At 39.3% G+C, this 20,748-nt stretch overlaps 1 protein-coding gene across 2 annotated transcripts in view; it reads right to left on the bottom strand.

Annotated features, from left to right (window-relative positions):
- Nucleotides 1–15,585: 15,585 nt before the first annotated feature.
- Nucleotides 15,586–20,748, bottom strand: part of fhl3a (four and a half LIM domains 3a) — a 39,230-nt gene continuing 34,067 nt past the window's right edge. For both annotated transcript variants that reach the window (XM_058648774.1, XM_058648773.1), the window contains exons 4-6: nt 18,725–18,894; nt 18,354–18,540; nt 15,586–17,068 (exon numbers count right to left, since the gene is read on the bottom strand). In XM_058648774.1, coding sequence (XP_058504757.1) covers nt 16,917–17,068; nt 18,354–18,540; nt 18,725–18,894 — 509 coding nt within the window. In that variant the 3' untranslated portion in view covers nt 15,586–16,916. The remainder of the gene's footprint in view (nt 17,069–18,353; nt 18,541–18,724; nt 18,895–20,748) is intronic.

Here is a 20,748-nt window from a genome sequence, read left to right on the forward strand (position 1 = left end):
TGATGACACGTCATTCATGCCCTGATTTTATTAGTCTCACTGATTTCAGCTGGAATCGTTCTAATCAACCCAGCTAAAGCTGCAGTGTGTAACTTTTGTTGTGCTTATTATTCTGCTTCTCTTTGGTCTTTATTATTATTATTATTATTATTATTAATAATAATAATAATAATAATAATAATAATAATAATAATAATAATAATAATTATCATTTGACTGACTGACACGCGCACACACACACAGGTCCTCACTCTGTGTCAGATAATAACTAAGTAGCAGCAGTCGTACACAGCATAAATAAAATTAAAAAAAACACAGAAACAAACACATTTTGCTCTGCTATGGTACGTGTCATCTGCACATTACTCGTTTTCGCTGATAACGCCCAATAACATGTATTTTTACAGGAGTAACGTTAGGTAACACTTAACTTAGGTTTCCTTTATTGAGAAAATAGGAACGTTTTACAGACAAACCATGACGTTTCCCACTATTCCGAAATCCCGTTTTTGTTGACTTACTCGCTGAAAAGTTGTGGGTGGTGGTCACGTAGATGGCTCATCAAATTGGAAGTGTTACCCCCCTTCGCAGAGTTTTTTTTTTTGCATTTTCTGCACAAGGATTGATTGTCTTCAATTATTGTACCCTCAACATCCTTTAAAAATACAAAATATGCCCAGACTTCTGATCTTGTTTTTTTTACTGGGGGGGAAAATCTCTGGAGCGCAGGTGGCTTCAGCCGTGTTGTCGCTGGACAGACAGTGGAAACTGCGCATGCGCGCCCGCTTCTGAGCGAGTGCCGTTCAGGTGCTGCTGCTTCTCCAGGAAATGAGCAGTATCAGTATTTGCGGTAATCAGTCACGGTTTTAACGATAATTAAAATTTGAAATGGTAGTACTAACCGTCGGGAATTTTACCGCGGTTTATCGTCATACCGGTAATCGTTACATCTCTAGTATCAGACCTGACTAAGGGAGCATTTGTGTGTATACAGCAGCTGTGCACAGGCAGGTAAGGGCAAGATGCATTTGTGCAATCAAGCAGCTGAATGACCAGCTTTTTTTTTACCTTTATTGATTGTTTGTGTTTTCAGTCGTACTACAACCTGCCGTTTACAGCCGTTGCACTTTACTAGCACAATGTTCATTAGCCTCAAACAAATCCTGTGTGCAGGACAGGAATGTCGCCACAGAAAGAGTCGTGTTGAAACAAAATTTTGTTTCTCAGGCTAAAAAGCAGCAGGTGTTTTAAAAGAAAAGATAAAATGGTACAAAATAATAAATAAGAAATATTGTACATTATAAATAAGAAAGTAAGAATACGTGAGCATTGTGTGAACTCCTTTGACAATGGTTTGAATGTAATGGACATTTTGTCTAGATTTAAAAGTTACGCACTACAGCTTACACCGCAACAATGACATGGGATACATCCTGTCTGCTCTTATCAAAGCTCCGCCCTCCATACACACACAACACACACCTCTTGAAGCCAAGTGGAGGATGTTGCTGCTTCATTTACTCAAAAGTATAATCAGTCATCATCTACCGCTTTATCCTCCACCAGAGGGTCGTGGGGGGTGCTGTTCCAATCCCAGCTACATCGGGCGATAGGCAGGTTACACCCTGGACAGTTCGCCAGTCCATCGCAGGGCCACACACAGATAGAGACAAACAACCATTCACTCTCCCACTCACTCCTATGGTCAATTTAGAGTGTCCAATTTACCTAATCCCCACATTGCATGTTTTTGGACTGTGGGAGGAAGCCAGAGAACCCAGAGAGAACCCACGCACACACGGGGAGAACATGCAAACTCCATGCAGAAAGGCCCTTGTTCCAACCGGGGCTTGAACCCGGGTCTTCTCGCTGCAAAAGTAAGAGAAGAAGTAAAGTATAATATTTATTTTATTATTTAAATCTTCCATACATGGGTTAAATGTCTGTGACCACTTGTATGTTGTCCAAAAAGTCGCCAAAATGTCATAGTTTAGTATGTCATCCAAAATGTGACATAAATGTCATAGTATAGTCTGTTGTCCAAAATTTGACGAAAATGTCATAGTTTAGTATGTTGTCCATAATTTGAAAAAATAGTCATAGTTTAGTATGTCGTCCAAAATGAGACAAAAATGTCAGAGTTTAGTAAGTCGTCCAAAATGTGACAAAAAAGGCATAGTATATTATGTTGTCCGAAATGTGACAAAAATGTCATAGTTTAGTAAGTCTTCCAAAAAGTCACCAAAATGTCATAGTTAAGTATGTTGTCCAAAATTTGAAAACAATGTCATTTTTTAGTATGTCGTCCAAAATGAGACAAAAATATCATAGTTTAGTAAGTCGTCTAAAATTTGACAAAAAAGTCATAGTATAGTATGTCGTCCAAAATTTGACAAAGAAGTCATAGTATAGTATGTCGTCCAAAATGAGACAAAAAAGTCATAGTATAGTATGTCGTCCAAAATGAGACAAAGAAGTCATAGTATAGTATGTTGTCCAAAATGAGACAAAAAAGTCATAGTATAGTATGTCGTCCAAAATGAGACAAAAATGTCATAGTATGGGAGACAAACTCCACACAGAAATATCCCAGACCTGATATTGAATCCAGAACATACTTGACAAAGTAACATAGTTAAGACTTACTAACCACTACACCACCATGCCGCTCGCTAGTTTAGTATGTCGTCCAAAAAGGACGTTGTTTAAATAATACAGGGCCATAAAAATGAGGGCAAACTCCGGGCAAGGAATCATCACTACTGAAATTCAACTTAAGATCGAGTATGTATGTTTGGAATGTTACACTCTCTCATTTTAACATGAATGGAACTGTGAACATTTCCTCTTGCGCAATAGAGGAAATGGATGTAGAATGTGAAAAGAACAACTGATTACGTAAGACAACGGTTATTACAATAAAGTGTGCAGGAAGGCAGGTGGATGAGTGACAGGTATGCCTGAGGGAATCATGTTTATTACGGTAAAGTTTATTTTTTTCCCAGACAACTTTATTTAATGATGGCTATTAGGAGGTGAAGCGGATTTGAAAGTGTGTTTTAGAGACCAATTACAGGCTATGGCTATGATTGGGAACATGTTATGTACATTCAGTCGTTATGGTGCGATCTTCCTCAAGGCTACAAGAGGCCATCTTGGGAGGTGGACAAGCTAAGATGGTGTCATGGTCCCGATCACTGGCCAAATGCTGGCGCCTGGGCAGGGGTCGTAAAAGCAGAGACAGAAATAAAAACTAATGGTGTGTCATAGCCAGAAGGGAGGGGGTATACCATGTCTTGGCCTTACAACTAAACAGCTGTTTCTCATTACCAAAGGGGAGGGCAGGGGGAATGGTAGAGTATGCACCATAAATTACACATTCATCGCTCTTCCTGACCATAAATTCTTGCCCTGGCTCCAATGGATAGAGCTCTCCCTCACCTCCCACTCCCTCTTTTTTCACTCTCCTGTTCCCCACCCGTGTGTTTTCCTAGAGAAACCAATGGTAAATCCATGGGTATATATGGGTGCCCAAGATGCCAAGATGCTCAACACTGGATGATTATATTACTTTTGTTTGGCCTTTAGAGTCCGGCCCCAGGGAGTGCATCACATCAATAGGGAACACCCATGTCCATGCTTGACTTAAACACACAATTCCTGATCCAAATGTAAACAAGAAGGGTACCACCACTAAACCACAACTCTGACTGTGAACATGATATCACTGTCAGACCGACACAGCTCTTAGTGGTCATAAGGAAACGGAGCTGGATGTAAAAGTCGCACGTTGCAGCTGAATTTCCCTTCACCTCTCCCATCCCTCCCAATTTTGGAGAACCAACGCAGCCTGGAGATATGAATAATAAGCCTCATTCTGGGCCAATAAGAGACAAGACACATAATACAAATAAAAACAAAATCTGTGTAATTCTTTCATTTTCAATTTCTGCCAAATGAAAATAATTTCCCATAAATATTACACAATTGAGAGAAAACAGCTTTTTTGCATTTATAACTCTGGTGCTGGTGTTGTGAAAGTTGACCAGTGAGTTGAGATCCTCACAAGTTTTTTGTTGTTGTCCAACTTTGAACTAAACAGCTGCACAGAAAGAGATGAGTCACACAAAAACAAACTTGCAAACACTTGTCACCAGCAGTGGTCTAGCCCACTTTGTCCCACACTCTACTTCCAGGGTCAAGAAAGAACTTATTTGGTCTTGTTTGCTGTTTGCAGGAGGAAAAAAAATATTATGATATCGTATTATGATCGAAAACACGCCAAACTTCAGTTTCCACATCGTTTCCCAGAAATAATGAAACCACTTCCAGAGGGTTACCCACACACGTCACTGTACATTTTCCATAAAGACCAATTTCCCTTTAAACAGAAAACACTGGAAACCGTCCTTAACAAGGTCTGTAAATTATTTAAAGCAGCGGGGACTTGGATGTGGAAAGACATTCTGCAATTGTTATTAGTGTTGTGAGGACAAAATAAGAAACCCCATTCACCTCAGCTGACCTGTCCTGCTTCTGCAAGGTGTGAATTGTTTTTACATCATATGACCCTGTTAAACTCTTCCTCAGACCGACGTCTCCACCAAACTGAGTGTGAAATCACTGTCACATTGCATCAGTCTTTCATTTTCCATGTTTATCTGAGCTATTACAACGCACAGCACCCGTGACATAATTCTTACAGACTATGCTTTAAGATATTCTGTCATCGTCTGGGTGAATAAGAGGTCTGGGGTACATGAGGCCACTGAGTCAGTGGCAACTGCCAAAGTCCACTCGAGTCTCTCCTCCCACTGTTGTGGCTTCCAGCTCCTTATAGATCAGCTATCCCACTAATACAGGATCATTTCCATTTCTTAAGCTCAATAAGGCAAAATCTGAGAGCCTGCATCTGGAAAAATGTCCTTCAAAAATATAACAAATGTAAATGACGGACTGACATGTTTCATCAGAAAGAGACCAAGGCTGCTGAATCAAATATAACAAAGATTGTGTTTATTATTGAGTGACCTAGTTCTCTTTGTTAAAAACAAATAATTAAAAAAAGCAAATCTACATCTGATGATAGCTTCTAATTAAAAAAACCCACAAGTCACACAAAAATCCAGGCAACAACATCAGGGGATATTACATCAACCTTGGGACTCATGACAAATCAGTGTCAAGAAGACATTCTTATGATAAACAAGCGTTACACTTTAATTTTCTCTCAGCAAAGCTTCATCTTGTCCTAATGTGGTGCTAAAGCGTCCACAGGATGCCATGAGGAATTACCATACTTGATATGTGCTGCCCCCTTTTGGAGACAGTGAGTAGTACCACAATGGACAGAGGTTAAACAAGTTCTCCAGGTCAGGGACACATTACAGGGGGGACACTTTATCATAAGCATAATCTGGACGTTTCACTCTGTGTGTCTCTGTGAAAACGTTACTTCATGTCCAGTGTCCATGTCGCTGCAGAGTTGTCCAAACAAGTGTGATTGCGAGTGTCCTTGAGTTCACAAAATGAACTGCAGTCACAGCTGTGTGTTGAAAACAGACGGAGGATCTGGAGAACACCTGTCGATGCAGCATGCCGTGCGTGGCACGCTGTTTTTTTACACTTTAACATTTAACATTACAGATGTGATATTCATTTCAGACGAGGCCGAATGACGTTGAAGGATATCTCCACTTTGAGAGATCCTTAAACACAATCTATTTGAAGATTTGTATGATTTAATTATATATATATATATATATATATATATATATATATATATATATATATATATATATATATGTATATATATATATATACATATATATATATATATATACATAGGTTTGAAATAGTGGCTTCACTGATAACAATGGTACAGCCACCATATTCACGATATACATTTTCATTTGCAGGCCACACAAAGTGACAACGTGAAGAAAATAGGGGCCAACAGATCATCCTGGAAGACCCTAAATATTGGACTGATTAGATTTGTGCTTGATTGTGGCTGTTTGGCTTATAAAGAAACTCAATCAGATTCAATACTATCCATCTTTGAGACTGTGAGGACAACATCAGCGGCAGCTTTACAAGTGGAGATGGGACGAATGTTTCTAGATATGATGAGGATACAAGTCTCTGTGACATAGTGGGTAAATATAAAGTGTCACCCAGTGTAAAATGTATGCGTTTAGGATTAGGAGCTTCAGTTGGACAATAAAGAACAGACTTGTTGCTGTGCCAATCTGTGTTGTTCGCCCATGGGCGCTGAAAACTGTATGTGTGGATTTCAGTTTATTGAATATAGAAAAGGGAAGGCGGTTATTTAACATTTATTATTCAGATTTTATAAAGATCCAAAACACTTGAGGAAGCATTTGTCATCATTTCTGAGGGTCGCCACAGCAGAAAATCCACAGATTTGATTTGGGCTTGGGCCCGGCACGAACACAGAGCACACTGTGGCGCTGGGGATTGGGTAACTTGCTCAGGGGTACCCAGCCCATGGCCCCTCTGCTCTGCTCCATTTGTCATCAGTTGATGATAGTAAAAAATAAACGTGTCAGTGATGACTTGACTGTCTGTACAGGGGAACTATTAACGATTCTTCTTGCTCTGGGTCAGGAGGAGGAAGTTGAAACACGTGTTGTCAGGAACAAGGATGGAGATTAAACTAGATATTTTACAAACAGTTCTAAGAATCTCAACGGCAGGAGTTATTGATTTCATTCGATCTGGATGCCAGCACACATCAGAGTGGAAGGACTATGTAAAAATGCACGACAAAGAAAAGACAAATAAATTTGGTTAATTATAGCAAATCTGAGATTAAGAGCATCATCAAATCCTAGTATATGAAAAAGAAATGGCAGGAAGAGTGAGATCGAGGAAATAATGGCAGGGATTACACCAACATTCAAAGAAAAGTACTGTAGCGTTGCTCTGTATGTTCCTTAAATAAAAAGTGCATTAATGTAACTAATTTGGGGTAAATGTTTTATGTAAACATGAATATTTTAATGATGTACCAGGTTAGAGAGTTTAATCTGCAGCATTAGTTCAGAGGAAATCTCTTTCACAAACAAGTTAAATTGGTATGAAAACTGATTTATCTCTAAATGAATCAATATCAAACCAAATTGAAAATTTAATTAATTCAGGAAAGCAGCAGCGCCCAGCCTGAGAGTCAATTTACCTTTCTGTATGATCAACTGCAATAAAAATATTAACCACACGAGGGAGCCATTCACCCATGTTAATATTATTAAACACATCCTACATTAGATGTATGTGGTGGAAGGACATGTATTATCAATGTGTGTTTTGCATCATCATCATTTGAAAGACCCAGTTTACTTTTATTATTCATGTAGTTATAGGAAAGGTTGAGGATAGTTTGGGAATCAAATTAATCATAAATAGCTTTCTTTTCTATAAAAATGTAAACTCATTTCAGAAGTCTGGAACGAGAACCGTAAAAGCAAAGAGAGAAGCATGTGATCATTGTGTTGGGCCATCACATTTTTGTCTCTTTTGTCAGTAATTCAGACCCAAACACTGTTATGAAGTCTTTTTCTTTCATTATGCACAGACACAATGAGCTTGTATTCTTGTCCTTGTTGAACTTTTGATATATTGTTTGGTTTGAAAGGTCCTTGGTTTTTGTTTTATTTCAAATCCAACATTCTGAAAAAATGTCCAGACATATTCAGAGCTAAATAACAATTAACAACATTTAAATGGATGAAGTGATCTTTTGACATCATATCATAAACTGTGAGGTAGAAAATATTAAATTGTTAATATCTGGATATAATAAACCTTTCTTTTGTTCCGTAAAAACCAAGCCTTTATTTGTTTTAACCTTTGGTGAGACATGAATTGGTCACTGCTTTCTAACGAGGTAAAGACCTTCCTGTTTTTTCCGCCCATTATAAATGGTTTAGATGTTTTGAATTACACTCTATCATGGTCAATCCACTCCTTTCGCATTCCAAACATCTCATCTACAAACAACTGCTGCAATAGAGCTGTGCAGCTGCCATCAGTGGGACTGCAGGACTTGGACCGCTCCAAGATGGAAAGTTTGTGTTCGACAAACTGCTATTTTACCCTCAAGTTTCTTACAAGATAAACACATTCCACTTCAGAAGTGTTTTCACCAACAACCTCAGATTCCAGCGAAGCAGAAAAGTAATCAAAAGGTCTTCTATTTTCCGGTCATTTGATCGGTCTTTCGTCATCGTCCTCACTCTTGGCCTGATTGTGATTGCTGTATTCTTTACCAACAATCACCAGATAATCAGTGAATTGTGAACCATGCTCCACTGCTTGCCATCATCTTTGGGTTACCTCTTAGTACAGTTATTTTCCTTGTTACTGCAGTTGAAAACCGTCCTGTGCCTTCGTTGTGGCAAATTGACTCTTCAGATGCTACACACAGCGTCAAAGCTGAATGAGAGAAGTCAGGAAAGAATATAAGGTCAGGAGTTGGGTTGGTTGCTATAAATCAAATGACTACCTATGTGTGTGTCTGTGTTAGTGCATAAGTGTGTGGTTTTCCTATAGCCTTAGAATAATATTTTTGTATGTGTACTTTAGGAAATGGAAGCTTTCTATGCAAACTAAAGAAAATGGCTCCGCCCACATATACATGATGCATAAACCAGTGAAGAAGAAAGCGGACGCTGCAGATTGGAGAGAGTTGTGGAAGTGTTGTTTTATTGTGTGGAATTAGGATGTTACGTTTAAATATGACTACCTGATTTGTTTCTGTTGGTGGGAGGTATTTTATTTTGATACATGGTGTGGCTGCTGTATTTTGTTGGTTTTTTTTTTTATGCTTTTATTATTTGGGTCTTTGGGTCTATTTTAAAATACATAGCATGATCTTACCTCACACTTAAGCGCTGACATTTAACCTAAAAGAGCCAGAGGATGACAGCTAAGAACATATTTGCTGACACAGAATGCTCCTTTTATTTCTGCACACCGTGCACAGACATGATGTTTTTTATAGTCTTCACCAGACCAAATACCAAGAAGAGCAGAGCTCAAAACCACAGTCACAATAACTGCAGACAACAGCGAGTAATATTCTTGTGTCCCGAGGATATTTAAGTCTGAAGTGCTTCGTAAGTATTTATCACATTCCTATGCTGCCACATTAATACACTGCGTTTGCTCCAAAACCTCATTAAATACTAGGAAATGTACAGGGAGGCAGAACAAACAAACACTGTGGTGGATTTGTTTGCAGTTTCCGACGCAGAATGTGAGACATTTGCAGTCTGTGTGTAAAGTACTAAGAACTATGAGCATTGGGTGGTTTTACAGATGAGCTAGAGTATCTTCAACTTGTTGCTGAGTTTACATCAATGGTTTATTATCATAGTCGACATGTCAGGTAGGCCTCATCCTCCAGCTGGGCTCCTGTCCAGCTGTCAACATTCATTCTTAAGAGAGGAGGGATTTAAACAGAGGTCAGATCAGAAGGGTGGACACGTCCAACCCTGAGCTGTGGAAAAAACGAGGCCTTGTTTTCCTGCTGGGAGCACTCATTACAAGACAGTATATAAGCTTCCCACAGACAAGTACAACTCCTTGACCTCACATTGGAGTGAATGGAGAGAATGGACCCTCAGGCCAAGCCACAGAAGTAGATTCCAAACCAGGCCAAAGAGAGACAACAGAGTGTCAGCTTGGGACACATATGTTGTTGTTTTTTTCTCTTACTCCTCCATCCACAACATGTGAGCTGCTAACTGCACTCTGTGGTGATTCAGACAAAAGGCCAGCACACATTTAGAAGCAACGGTTTGAGTCGATGTCATTTTTGTTATAAAAATAGCACAATGGGAAATGACACATACATGTGGCTTCAAAACATGTGAAAAACACATGGAAGAAACCAGGTGTGCTCATTACTAAGCAGCCAAAACCTTGACGCTGCTGAGATAACTGAAGTTATTCATGTGTTTAATTAAAAGTCTAAACATCTATATAAATCTATACAAAGACAATAAATTATAACAAATCCCTCACAGCAGATATTTATACATATCAGATACTGTCTATTTGGTCTAGGAGCCAAATATCAAAGTGACACAATTCTCATTTGAAAATAATTCAAATGCCTGTGGAGTCATGTAACTACAATAATCACAAGAACTCCACCAAATATCATATGATTTAATTATAGATCAATGTGTGATGTGGTTAAAATCTCATGTGTAAAATAAAAGTGTGTCAAATTAATTTGAGTTCAGGGGCCACATAATCACGTGGGCCAGATCAATAAAATCATAGTATAATAACCTATAAATAACAACAACGCCAAGTTTTTCCCTTTGTTTTACAATTTCATTATTTTTTTTACAAAACACATCAGGAACAACCTGAACTTTCTTAAGAAAATAAGATCAAATTTTATGCCTAAATTGACCATTTCCACATGTGCATTACAACTTACAGCTCACAGTGGATATATATATACATATATATACAGTATATAGATATATATTCAAATAATTAGCATATTTTAGCTTATTGAATGAAAACGCTTGTCAGACTCTAAATCACACTGACATGTTTGTAACTTACTTTCACTCTAACCCTGTTCTCCCACTTCCACAGTAGTAAACTGGAGCATTTTTACTCCTTTACTCCACTTTGTACAGTGTATAAATGTGTATATGACAAATAATATTGATATCGTCTAATATATATTCTATTCTCATATAGTCTATCATAGTCTGAGGTGAACCACAAATAATCCCGCTACAGGCTGAGTCATTAGATGCCAGAGATTTACACTGTGATTTTCAATACTTACAAACTTATTAACAAATGGAAGTTACTGGCACATTCTGAAGTGTTGAAGGAGAGAAGTTTGTTCACAAAATCATTGATTCAAAGCGGCCTTTGATCGTTCTGAGTTACATCAAGCAGACGACACACCTCACTACACACACACACACCTATATCACTCACCACAGGTGTGTGTGTGCCCTAATCGTTCATCAGCGAGCGAGACGTTCTCGACACAGTTATTGTTCCTCACAGGTGTGTCACTCTTTAATCAGAGGCACTAAAAAGCAACACTGTGAAAGGGCGATGTTGAAATAAATGAGCCATATTGTGTGGTGTTTGACTTTGCCACAGATCAACAAATTGATCATCGTCATTAGGGCAACGATCATGAGGTAGAGGAGACTCGGTGTGCTCTGCTCTGCACATGCTGACTCATGCTGTGTTGTCCAGCAACATGTGCCACTGCCGGCTCGAGCCTGACCAGGTGTCCCTGATTATTTCTGTTGAAATGTTTGGCAAATGAAAAGTCGATGGATGTTTGTTCATTATTTAATTCAATAACTTGCCTCTGATGCTTGGGTCACAGGGTTGGATGAACTTTGCCAACATAGACAAACCGTTCTTCAGCCGAAGATCAAACTATCAAAGTTAAGAAGCTAATGCAAGACAAATGAGCAACGTGTTATGTGACACTCACAACAGATTGAATGTATTATATATCAAAAGTCACCACAAATGCTTAATAATAATTCAAGCTTAAATATCTAAAAGGTTTTTTTAAATTATAATATTCAAGCTTGAAAAAATGAGGAATACGATTTGTGGTGATTTTTTGTTATTATTCTGCCTGTGTTTGGTCCTCATGATTAGAATTAAAATGAGTATTCTATACACCAATTACGGCGCTTTTCCAGTTCTAGCACTACTTGACTTAACTTGACTCTACTGGGTTTGGTTTCAGGCACGTTGTTTTCCATTATTTCATCGTACCTCGTTAACATGGGCTCTGTCGTTATAGCACGTGCCATGATATATATATATATATATATATATATATATATATATATATATATATATATATACATATATGCGACACAAACACACATGAATGAATGACATAACAATATTTGTATGCCGTGTCCTTCATTTAAAAACAGGCTCTGTCGAGCAAAACTATCAGACCTGACTGGCTGCAGTGATTTAAACACTGTTATACTGAAGTTATGTGGAACTTGTGGACTCCATGATAATGTTTGAATCTAACTGACATTTGTTTCCATTTTAAAGCCTCCAAGTTTGGCAAACGGTGTTTATATGTCCATGTGTATTATGCTGTACAGTGAGGATGGTGTTCCTGCTGAGCTCTGGGCCTGTCGCACCTCTACCTGTGCCCATATAAGACCATGCATGGCAGGGACGTCCATTTCCCTGAGTCAGGCCTAAGCCGGACCGCATACCAAATGAGTTGATAGCTGCAGGGTCATCGGCCGAGGACCACTGCTCCTTGATGTTTCGCCTCTTATCCCGCAAACATCTTCTTTAAATATGAAGTGTGAATGCAGGAACAGGACTTCATGCAGGAAAATGCATCGTCAAAACACGGAATTAGGACTTGTTGAATGTAGTATTTAAGCAATCTGGGGTAGGGAGCCTTTACAGTACAACAGTATAAATCATCCAATGCTCATAACTCAGACCTGCGTTACTGACTCAAGTTTTATTTATCTTTTATTTTCAATAGTGCTTTTGCTTCTACCACTTGTGTCACTTGCTATTACACTGTATGATAATATATCTTCATATAATGTATACTCAGCTGAAGTTTTCACTTCAAAGCACAGTCTCTTTCAAACTGGACCTTTAACTCGAGCAGATAACTCAGTTTAAATTAATCAAGAAATTGAATCAAGAAAATGCACGATACGAGTTGAACAAACTTTATTGGTTTTCATATCGCTTCAGACATCAGTGCAATTACAATCACAAGGAGGAAACTTGATTAGATTTGTATCCAGACAGAAAACCTTTTTATGCAACAGCTTCATAAATGAGCTGAAGTCGAGTATAAATGAATGTGAATTCAAACTGCTGGCAAAACATCATAGTAAAAATACATTTGATTTAATCTCATTGCATAATGTAGACATTAAAGGTCCAGTGTGTGCTAAAATTGCATATACCACACATAAGTGTATAATTGCTTTACAATAAAGATGATTTGGTTTTTGTAGCCTCAGAATAAGACTGTATGTATTTTAGATGTTTTCTACAGCAGCCTGAAAGTACAAGTAGTTGCTCACAATGCTAACAAATGCAAAGGCCACCGTAGTTCTCTGCCCTTTGTTGCCTTTTGCGATCTCAACCACACTTCAAGAGTTCTTCTCTTCAACAGGAGCTGAAAACATACACAACAATCAAAGTATTCCACTCTCTTTGTTTAAAAAGATGAAGCCTGACTCTTAAACGTCGACTGCACTCTATGGACAAAATCATTTCCATCACCTCACGTTATTTATGTTGGATTGCAAGGATTAAAACCGCGATAAGTGCTCCTGAGCTGAGGCTGAGAGGTGCTCCAGACGGCCGAGCACAGACATCTGGGAATGATACAGATGGGTTTGGTGCTAATCATCCCTCACTGCTGTTTTTATGGACCCAAATTTCAGTAAAGCCTCAGGATCTGAGCCTGTATTAACCTGATTCTATCTGCCTCCGTGTGCCTCTGATACTTTTACAAGTCGCCCTAACCGGTGCTGTTAATTCATCCTACATCCTTTACTGCACATGCAGCAGCTGCACTTTGCACTTGTGAAGTGAAAGTTATACATTATTTGCTCTCTTGTTCTTGAAGTCTCTAAAGAAGGCACATATTTGAATGACCTGAGCTCATTTCTCCAGATAAACTCAGACTAACAGTCCAAGATAATCTCTGAAACACTCCAGTATTCATTGTCTGAATCTCTTTTCAGAAATGCACTGAATTCTGGAGTTGGAATCTCTGGAGGGAACTTTATCTGCAAATGTCTGAAGAAGTTGACAGAGATTCTCCTGCCAGATTCCTATGTTTAATCACCAGTTAATGTCTGAGTGAGATCATGTGAGAACATTGCCAACGCTGGAGTAGTGACATTTAAGGACGTTTGCACAGCTGCTAAGCAGAGCAGCCAATGGGAGCGCCTTCTCTCTCCGTGAACTGCCCTGTGATTGGTCAAAGTCTCACTTGGAAAGTTGAACATTCGTCATCTTCTACCACAGGCAGCACAAGCAAAGGAAAGCAACACATCCACAATGTGGTCCAGCAATGTGTGACGCAGCGCCAATCAAAGTCAAAAGGCCTTTTCGTCAGTGTGTGTGTGTGTGTGTGTCGCATGTCATCCTCAATGACACGTGGGATCTCTTTAAACCCCTGGAACATGTTTTCTTTGTGGACTATAACAAACAGTAATCACTTCATACGAGAAGAATATGATGCAAAAGGACCGTCAGAGTTTGCACAAACAAAAGTGAAGTTGGACTGTTTAAGTGAGCGCCTATTAGTGTCCCTCAACTGTGCAGCAAACCTTCACATGTAAACCTCTGATGAAAAATAAACTGAGCTGGGTTTAGTGTGTGAACTATACCTGGGTTTCTTTTGGGTAAAACACTAACAGATGGCCCCTCTTATAATATCAACCCTGGACTATATAGAGTCTGATTACATTTCGTTGTTAGTCATGTCAAGTTGAGAGCACGTAAAAATGTCCCACTGTTTGTTGTAGTAGCATAATTGTGGGCCTAATATCTCCTCTAAGCCTGTGGGAACTCAGGTCTGTTGCTGTTTGCTTCACTTCACTTACGGTCTTGATTCTGAGTGACGGCGATGACAAGGGTATGGGACAAATGAAAGTATATTAGTTTAAAACGGAGAAGAGAAAGCGAGTAAAGCTTAAAAACAATGGCTATAAAAAGCATAACAGTCTTTTCCCTCACACTAGTTTATCATGATTGTCGAGAGCGTCTAAAAGAAGCGTCTCCTCCTGAACTTTCCTGCTAGTTGCCCGTCTCCTCCTTTCAATAAATCCAAAGGAGGCCATGAGTTGAGTTGACCCCCCCCCTCAGTGAAAGTGCCATGGAGCAACTCCAGATGTGAACATCCTCCCTCGCTCTCTCTTTCTCTCGCTTTCTCCCATACTTTTCTTTTCTCTCTCTCTCTCTCTCTCTCTCCCACTTCCACCACCAGTCAACCCCCCTCCCTCCCTCCCTCCCTCCCTCCCTCCCCCATGCAGCTACGAGTTTTCCATTTCCTTTTTTGGTGAAAAAATCTGAAACAGAGGCAGGGAGGAGGACATTTCACCAAAGCAGACAGGAGAGTGGATCTGGCCGCCTGTGGATGTGTGCTTCATCAAGGCGATCAAACAGTCGACTCAGCATAAACAACAGAGTGCATGTAGGCATTCAGCCACACACTCACACACACACACACACACACACACTCTCTACCATTTACTGCGTCTGTCTGTCTGTCTCACACACACAAATATTTCACACCTACTGACACACACTTTTTGCTTTATTATACCTGTTTTTTTTCTCACACTCACACAGTTTAATGATTCCCCCCACACACACATCTCTCTCTCTCCCCCTCTCTCCCTCTCTCTCTCTCTCTCTCTCACACACACACACACACACATAGAGAGTGATCTTTCCTAGAAAGACTTTTTGAGCACACCAGATGGGTTTTCTCTGGCTTAGACAGTAAACACAAGTCTACAGAAAACCATGAGCTCATAAAGCAGTAATGTTTATTTTTTTTTCACTATGACCACAGAATACAAAAAAAAAAACTGTTCAGCAAACATCAGTCAGTGTAAATGTATTTAATAAGACTTTACAAATAAGACTTGTAGCTTTTAGTCAATTATCGTCTTCTTCTTCTTCTTTTTAGAGCAGTAAGTTCATCCTGTTATCGCCCTTTCTGGCTTACTTTTCATTTTAAAATGCATATTTGCCAACTCTGACTCACCAGCATCAAAGCTGAAATAATGAAATATAGTACTTTTCTTCTTCTTTGTTTTTTTTTTTTATAGAATTTCCACATACAAGTTAAAACTAACAATGAAAAAATGAAACACCAACAGTGTTAACAGGAACAAAAAAAGAAATGAATGTGGCAAATCATGGCAGATGAAGACGTGCATATGGTCACGCATCTCATTTCAGCGTCTTTCGAGATATAAATGAAGGCTCTTTGAGCAAAAGTGATAAAAAAACGTGTAAAATAAGTGTCATTGCAAAGTTTCACATGCACATATGTAACTGTAAAAGCGTGTCTTTAGCCATTGTCCTTAAAATGTGTTTTTATGTGCACATTACATTGGTAGCAAGAGATTATTTCATCCAAAGTGCAAATGACTTTATTGATTGTGACCGTCGTCATTTCTAAACCTAAATATCCCTCTTACATTTACTTTATGACACATTTAAATTGGTCTTAACAACAGTGTCACAAATCCTTCTATGTCATTATATACAGTAAGTTGTTCAAGACACACAAAGCAAAACATACACTGTAGAAAGATAAATGACACGTGAGAGAAAGCAACATTCAAAATGCATAAAACTGCAGTTAAAAGAGCATTAAAACAGCGACTACACCATACTTTGAAAATACAGACCGTAAGGTTTAGATTCTATTCTGCATCAGTGTTCTGTGTCTTCTCTTCAGAGCCTGAGCTTTACCTGAAGTGGCAATTTATTTATATAAAATATTAGGGAATTGTTTTTTTTGGCAAAGTGACTAGCATTTTGCTTTTTTTTTTCTCTTTGGTTTAATAATACATCATATAAGAAATGTATTTTTAAGGCACGCTATAAAGTTTAATTCACAAAATCACAAAACTCTTTGGTTAAAAGAAGAAATGGGTGATGTTGTGGTTCATGCACCAACACGGGATTTTGCACACGAGCTCCTTGATGAACGTCAGCCTGAACCCAGACTGTCCCTCGCGGCAGAGGCAGCATTCGTTTGCCTGTGTTATCTTTCTCGGCTTTGAAACGCTGGGACAAACGGCACAAGGTCATTCAGAAGAAGGGTGAGACTATTGTGAGTGACTGCTCTATAGGTTGTTGTGGCAGTCGCGGCACAGGATCCTTTCTCCATCGGGGAAGAAGCCGGCGCCCACCAGGGTCACGGAGCACTGGGAGCAGGTGAAGCATGGCTGGTGCCACTGACGGTCCTCGAATGAGATATACTTTCCTCCTCCAAAACCTGGGACAAAAAAAAAGAGAGACTGAGACTGATATCAAGGTCAGGGGTCAAATTTAGCCAAAGCTGGAAAAAGAGACGAGAGGAGATCATTTCATTTACAGTAGCTGAAAGGTTTTTCAGGAGTTATTGATGTATAATAGTATGATAACACCAATCATCAAATTTTAGTGTCAACTTGTCGTATTGTTATTATTATTATTGTCATATTGTGTCTGCCTAATGAATGGATGAATGAATGAATGGTGAGATGAGATAGAGAGATAAGGAGGGACAAAAAGTGAGAGCAAAGCCTTCAAAAGTATGAGAGCATTTCACTGAAAATGATCAACACTCGTGATAATACTGTCATTCAGTGTGAATATTAGAATCATATAACAGTGGAGAACATAAACACATCCCCACTCAGAGGCGTGCACAGACATTTGAAAGGACAGGGGTGGGCACCTACTGTGCACTGGTGGGCCAGAGGCAGCCAGCCCTGGGGGACGGAATTTCATGTGAGCCTCTATGGACCTCCACACATTATTGTTTGATTAAGCAAGTTCAAGTTGCGTTTTGTAGCCAGTAGGGCCCTTCCTCATGTTTTTACCCCTCTGGAGACCACTTTGACGTGTGTCTTTTTACTCAAGAGGGCACTTTGTCCCGCTGAATTTTTGTCCGTTAGGACACCAGGGAGGACCACTTGTGCTCTGTGACTGTGGCGAACACGGGTGAGTGTCTGACACTGTTCTCTCTGTGGCTGAAGCAACACTTGAGCTACAACTTTAGCATACTGCATTTCCCAGAATTCCTCACATGACAGATATTTAATCAGTGAAATCGTTCAATTGGCCTTAGGTAAAAGATTGCACATAGATTTGAACAGTCCTGCACACCAAAAATGACTTGCCTTACCTGTCTCTGAAGTTTTAATAATAAGTAAAAAGAAATACCGGGGCCTTTCTGTGTGTACATGGGTTTTCTCTGGGTTCTCTGGTTTCCTCCCACAGTCCAAAAGCATGCAGAGGTTAATTGAACACTTAATTGGTGAGTGAATGGTTGTTCATCTGTGTATGTTGGCCCTGTGATGGACTGGGGACCCGTCTTTTGCCCTATGTCAGCTGGGATTGTGGCAGATGAAGCGGTAGACAATAGATGCACGGAAAAGAAATACCTTTCATGTCCGTAGCCCATTAACAATAAATCTGTAATATTCTCTAAAATCTAATCTTCACAATATCATAGTTCATGGCACTTTATTCCATATTGAAACATATCTAGGTAGGGGCCAGTGATGTGGTCTTGCCTGTAATGGGTTTGCTGCAGGCCTCACACTTCTTGGCGTACAGGCTGCCAAAGCACTTGAGGCAGTAAGGGCTGTCGTCTCTGGAGGTGAAGTGTTGACCTGCCAGCTGCGTCTTACAGCTGGCGCACACAAAACACTCCTTATGAAACGGCTCATCCCGGTAAGTCACGCCGCCTTTAGCCAGGGTCTGAAAACAAAACAGGTTGGATGTTATGTGAAGATTGCTTCTGAAATCTCTTCCCATGTGTGCAGAGCCCGGATTAATCCCACTCATGTATCCCATGTGTTTACGTGGCTTCGTCTTATTCTCCTTCTCGTGAGTAGAGCGAGTGGAAATTCAACGAACAATTACAACCGATAACTGCACCGACCTTTTTACAGTGTGTGCAGCGTGGGGCGAACTTGTCCTCGTAGCAGGCAACACAGTAGTGTTCGTCCTTGTCGGGGATGAAGGACTTGGAACCGATGGGCTCTTCGCAGCTGTGACAGATGAAGCAGCCCTCGTGCCAAGTAGAGCCTGCGTACTCCAACTTCCTGGTACCTACCACAGAAAGAGCGAGAGAGAGAGAGTGATGAAGTTTGTTTTTGTGTGGACAAAATGACCTTGACCTTTTAACCTTTGCCCACTAATCAGTGAAAGTCTGTGCAAGATGTACTTTCTTACAGGAATGGGTCATAATGTGAGGTCGCTGTTTTGCACTACCAAAATAAAAATGTAATCAATATATTTGTGTATTTGTGAAAAGCGAGATACAAGCAAACTGTGTTTTATTTGCATAGAAAAAAACAATAGCAACTGAAAACAACAAATTAAATCAATATGACCCTGAACAGGGTGAATATTACAAGCATGCATGAAATGGACTTGTCGTTGTGTGCTTATTCCTTTCTCTGTTGGTTTATTCTTTCATATTTGGTATGATCTTTGTTTGTCTACATAATATTGACTCTGAGGATTCTGGAGGTGAAGATGTAGATATTTCATTTATGTATGATTTATGTTTATTTAGCTTTAACACCGTTTTAGAGGGGTTGAGCTTGTTTGGCTTGGTAAATGCATGTTGCATTTTTGTTTTGCAGATGTAATTGTGGGTCATTTTGTTGTTGTGTGTTATATTTTTTAATATTGTATAAAAAAAGGAAACTAACTTTGCTTTTTCACATTTTACTCAAGTGACAAACGGCTGTGACGTCATCATGAGAATCTAAACTCCAGATTTGAAGCCTCCAGATTTGACTGGAGTTAATTGACATTTTGCAACTGGGCGTTCAGAACAGTTTCCTGCAACCAGGCTCCGATTGAATGGATGGAAATATTATTTAAAAAATGGATTTCACTTTGTAAATGATACCAATTTACAAAATGTAAATTGTAAAACAAGTGAAGGGGGAATTGATTTTTTTTTGTAACGAGCACAGTTGGCTTAGCGTCAGGAGAAACCCAGAAGACTGTCCTTTTTTCTATGATTTTACTACAGAAATGCTTCAATTTCTTCATATTTGAAGAAAATTCACAATAGGACAGATGTACAACACAATATACAGTCGCAGCTGCCGTATGTAACCATTTAGGATGGTTTTGGTATTTTTGGTCGTAGTTTTACTGAACTATGAAACTGAATACATGAACTACACAAAGGCAAGTAAATAAATCATTTAGATTTCTTTCATTTGAAATCAAACCTCCACAGACCCCAAGCAATTCATCTTGTCGCCCGCCTGTTTTTATTTGACTGCTTGGTTTATTCTACTGTGACGCTGTGGTTTGTGTGATGCTGACATTTTGTACTTGTACTTTTTGTGCTGTCTGCACTTTGCTAATGTTTCACTGCTCCAGGCTGTGTGCTCCACTGTTCTCTAATCAAGAACACACACAAAAAAATCCCCCTCACAAACATTCCAGGTTATGAACTCACAGGAAATGCACTGGTTCAATGAGGACAATATCAGAATTTAGGTAGGAGTATTGTGCAGAGGCAAAACCCACTGAATTACTTTGGTGCAATTTTAGAAGAATGGAAAATCTCCATTGTTTATACAATTCTGCGTAAAGCAAAGCCATATTTCCTTGTATAATGTATTTGTATGTACACTGTTAATGCTGTATTTATTGTGGGTTTTAAGAATGTATGTATATTTAGCCTTTGAAATCAATCTCAGGCACTGAAATGCCTGTCTGTCTCACACTGTCTTCTAACAAGGACGGTCATTGTCCTAAAGTGTGCACAACAACAACGACGTACAAGACTTTCTCCAGCGACAGAAGCAGTTTTTATCAGCTCAATCTTTTTAACCCAACAGCTCATGAGGAAACTGTTCACGTAGCTTTGCATTTAAGTTTCTTTTCTCACTTTGTTACCAACATAAACCACTTAAGCTCCAGTCATTAAACTCA

Source organism: Solea solea, chromosome 13, assembly GCF_958295425.1.
Source record: "Solea solea chromosome 13, fSolSol10.1, whole genome shotgun sequence".
NCBI lineage: Eukaryota > Metazoa > Chordata > Actinopteri > Pleuronectiformes > Soleidae > Solea > Solea solea.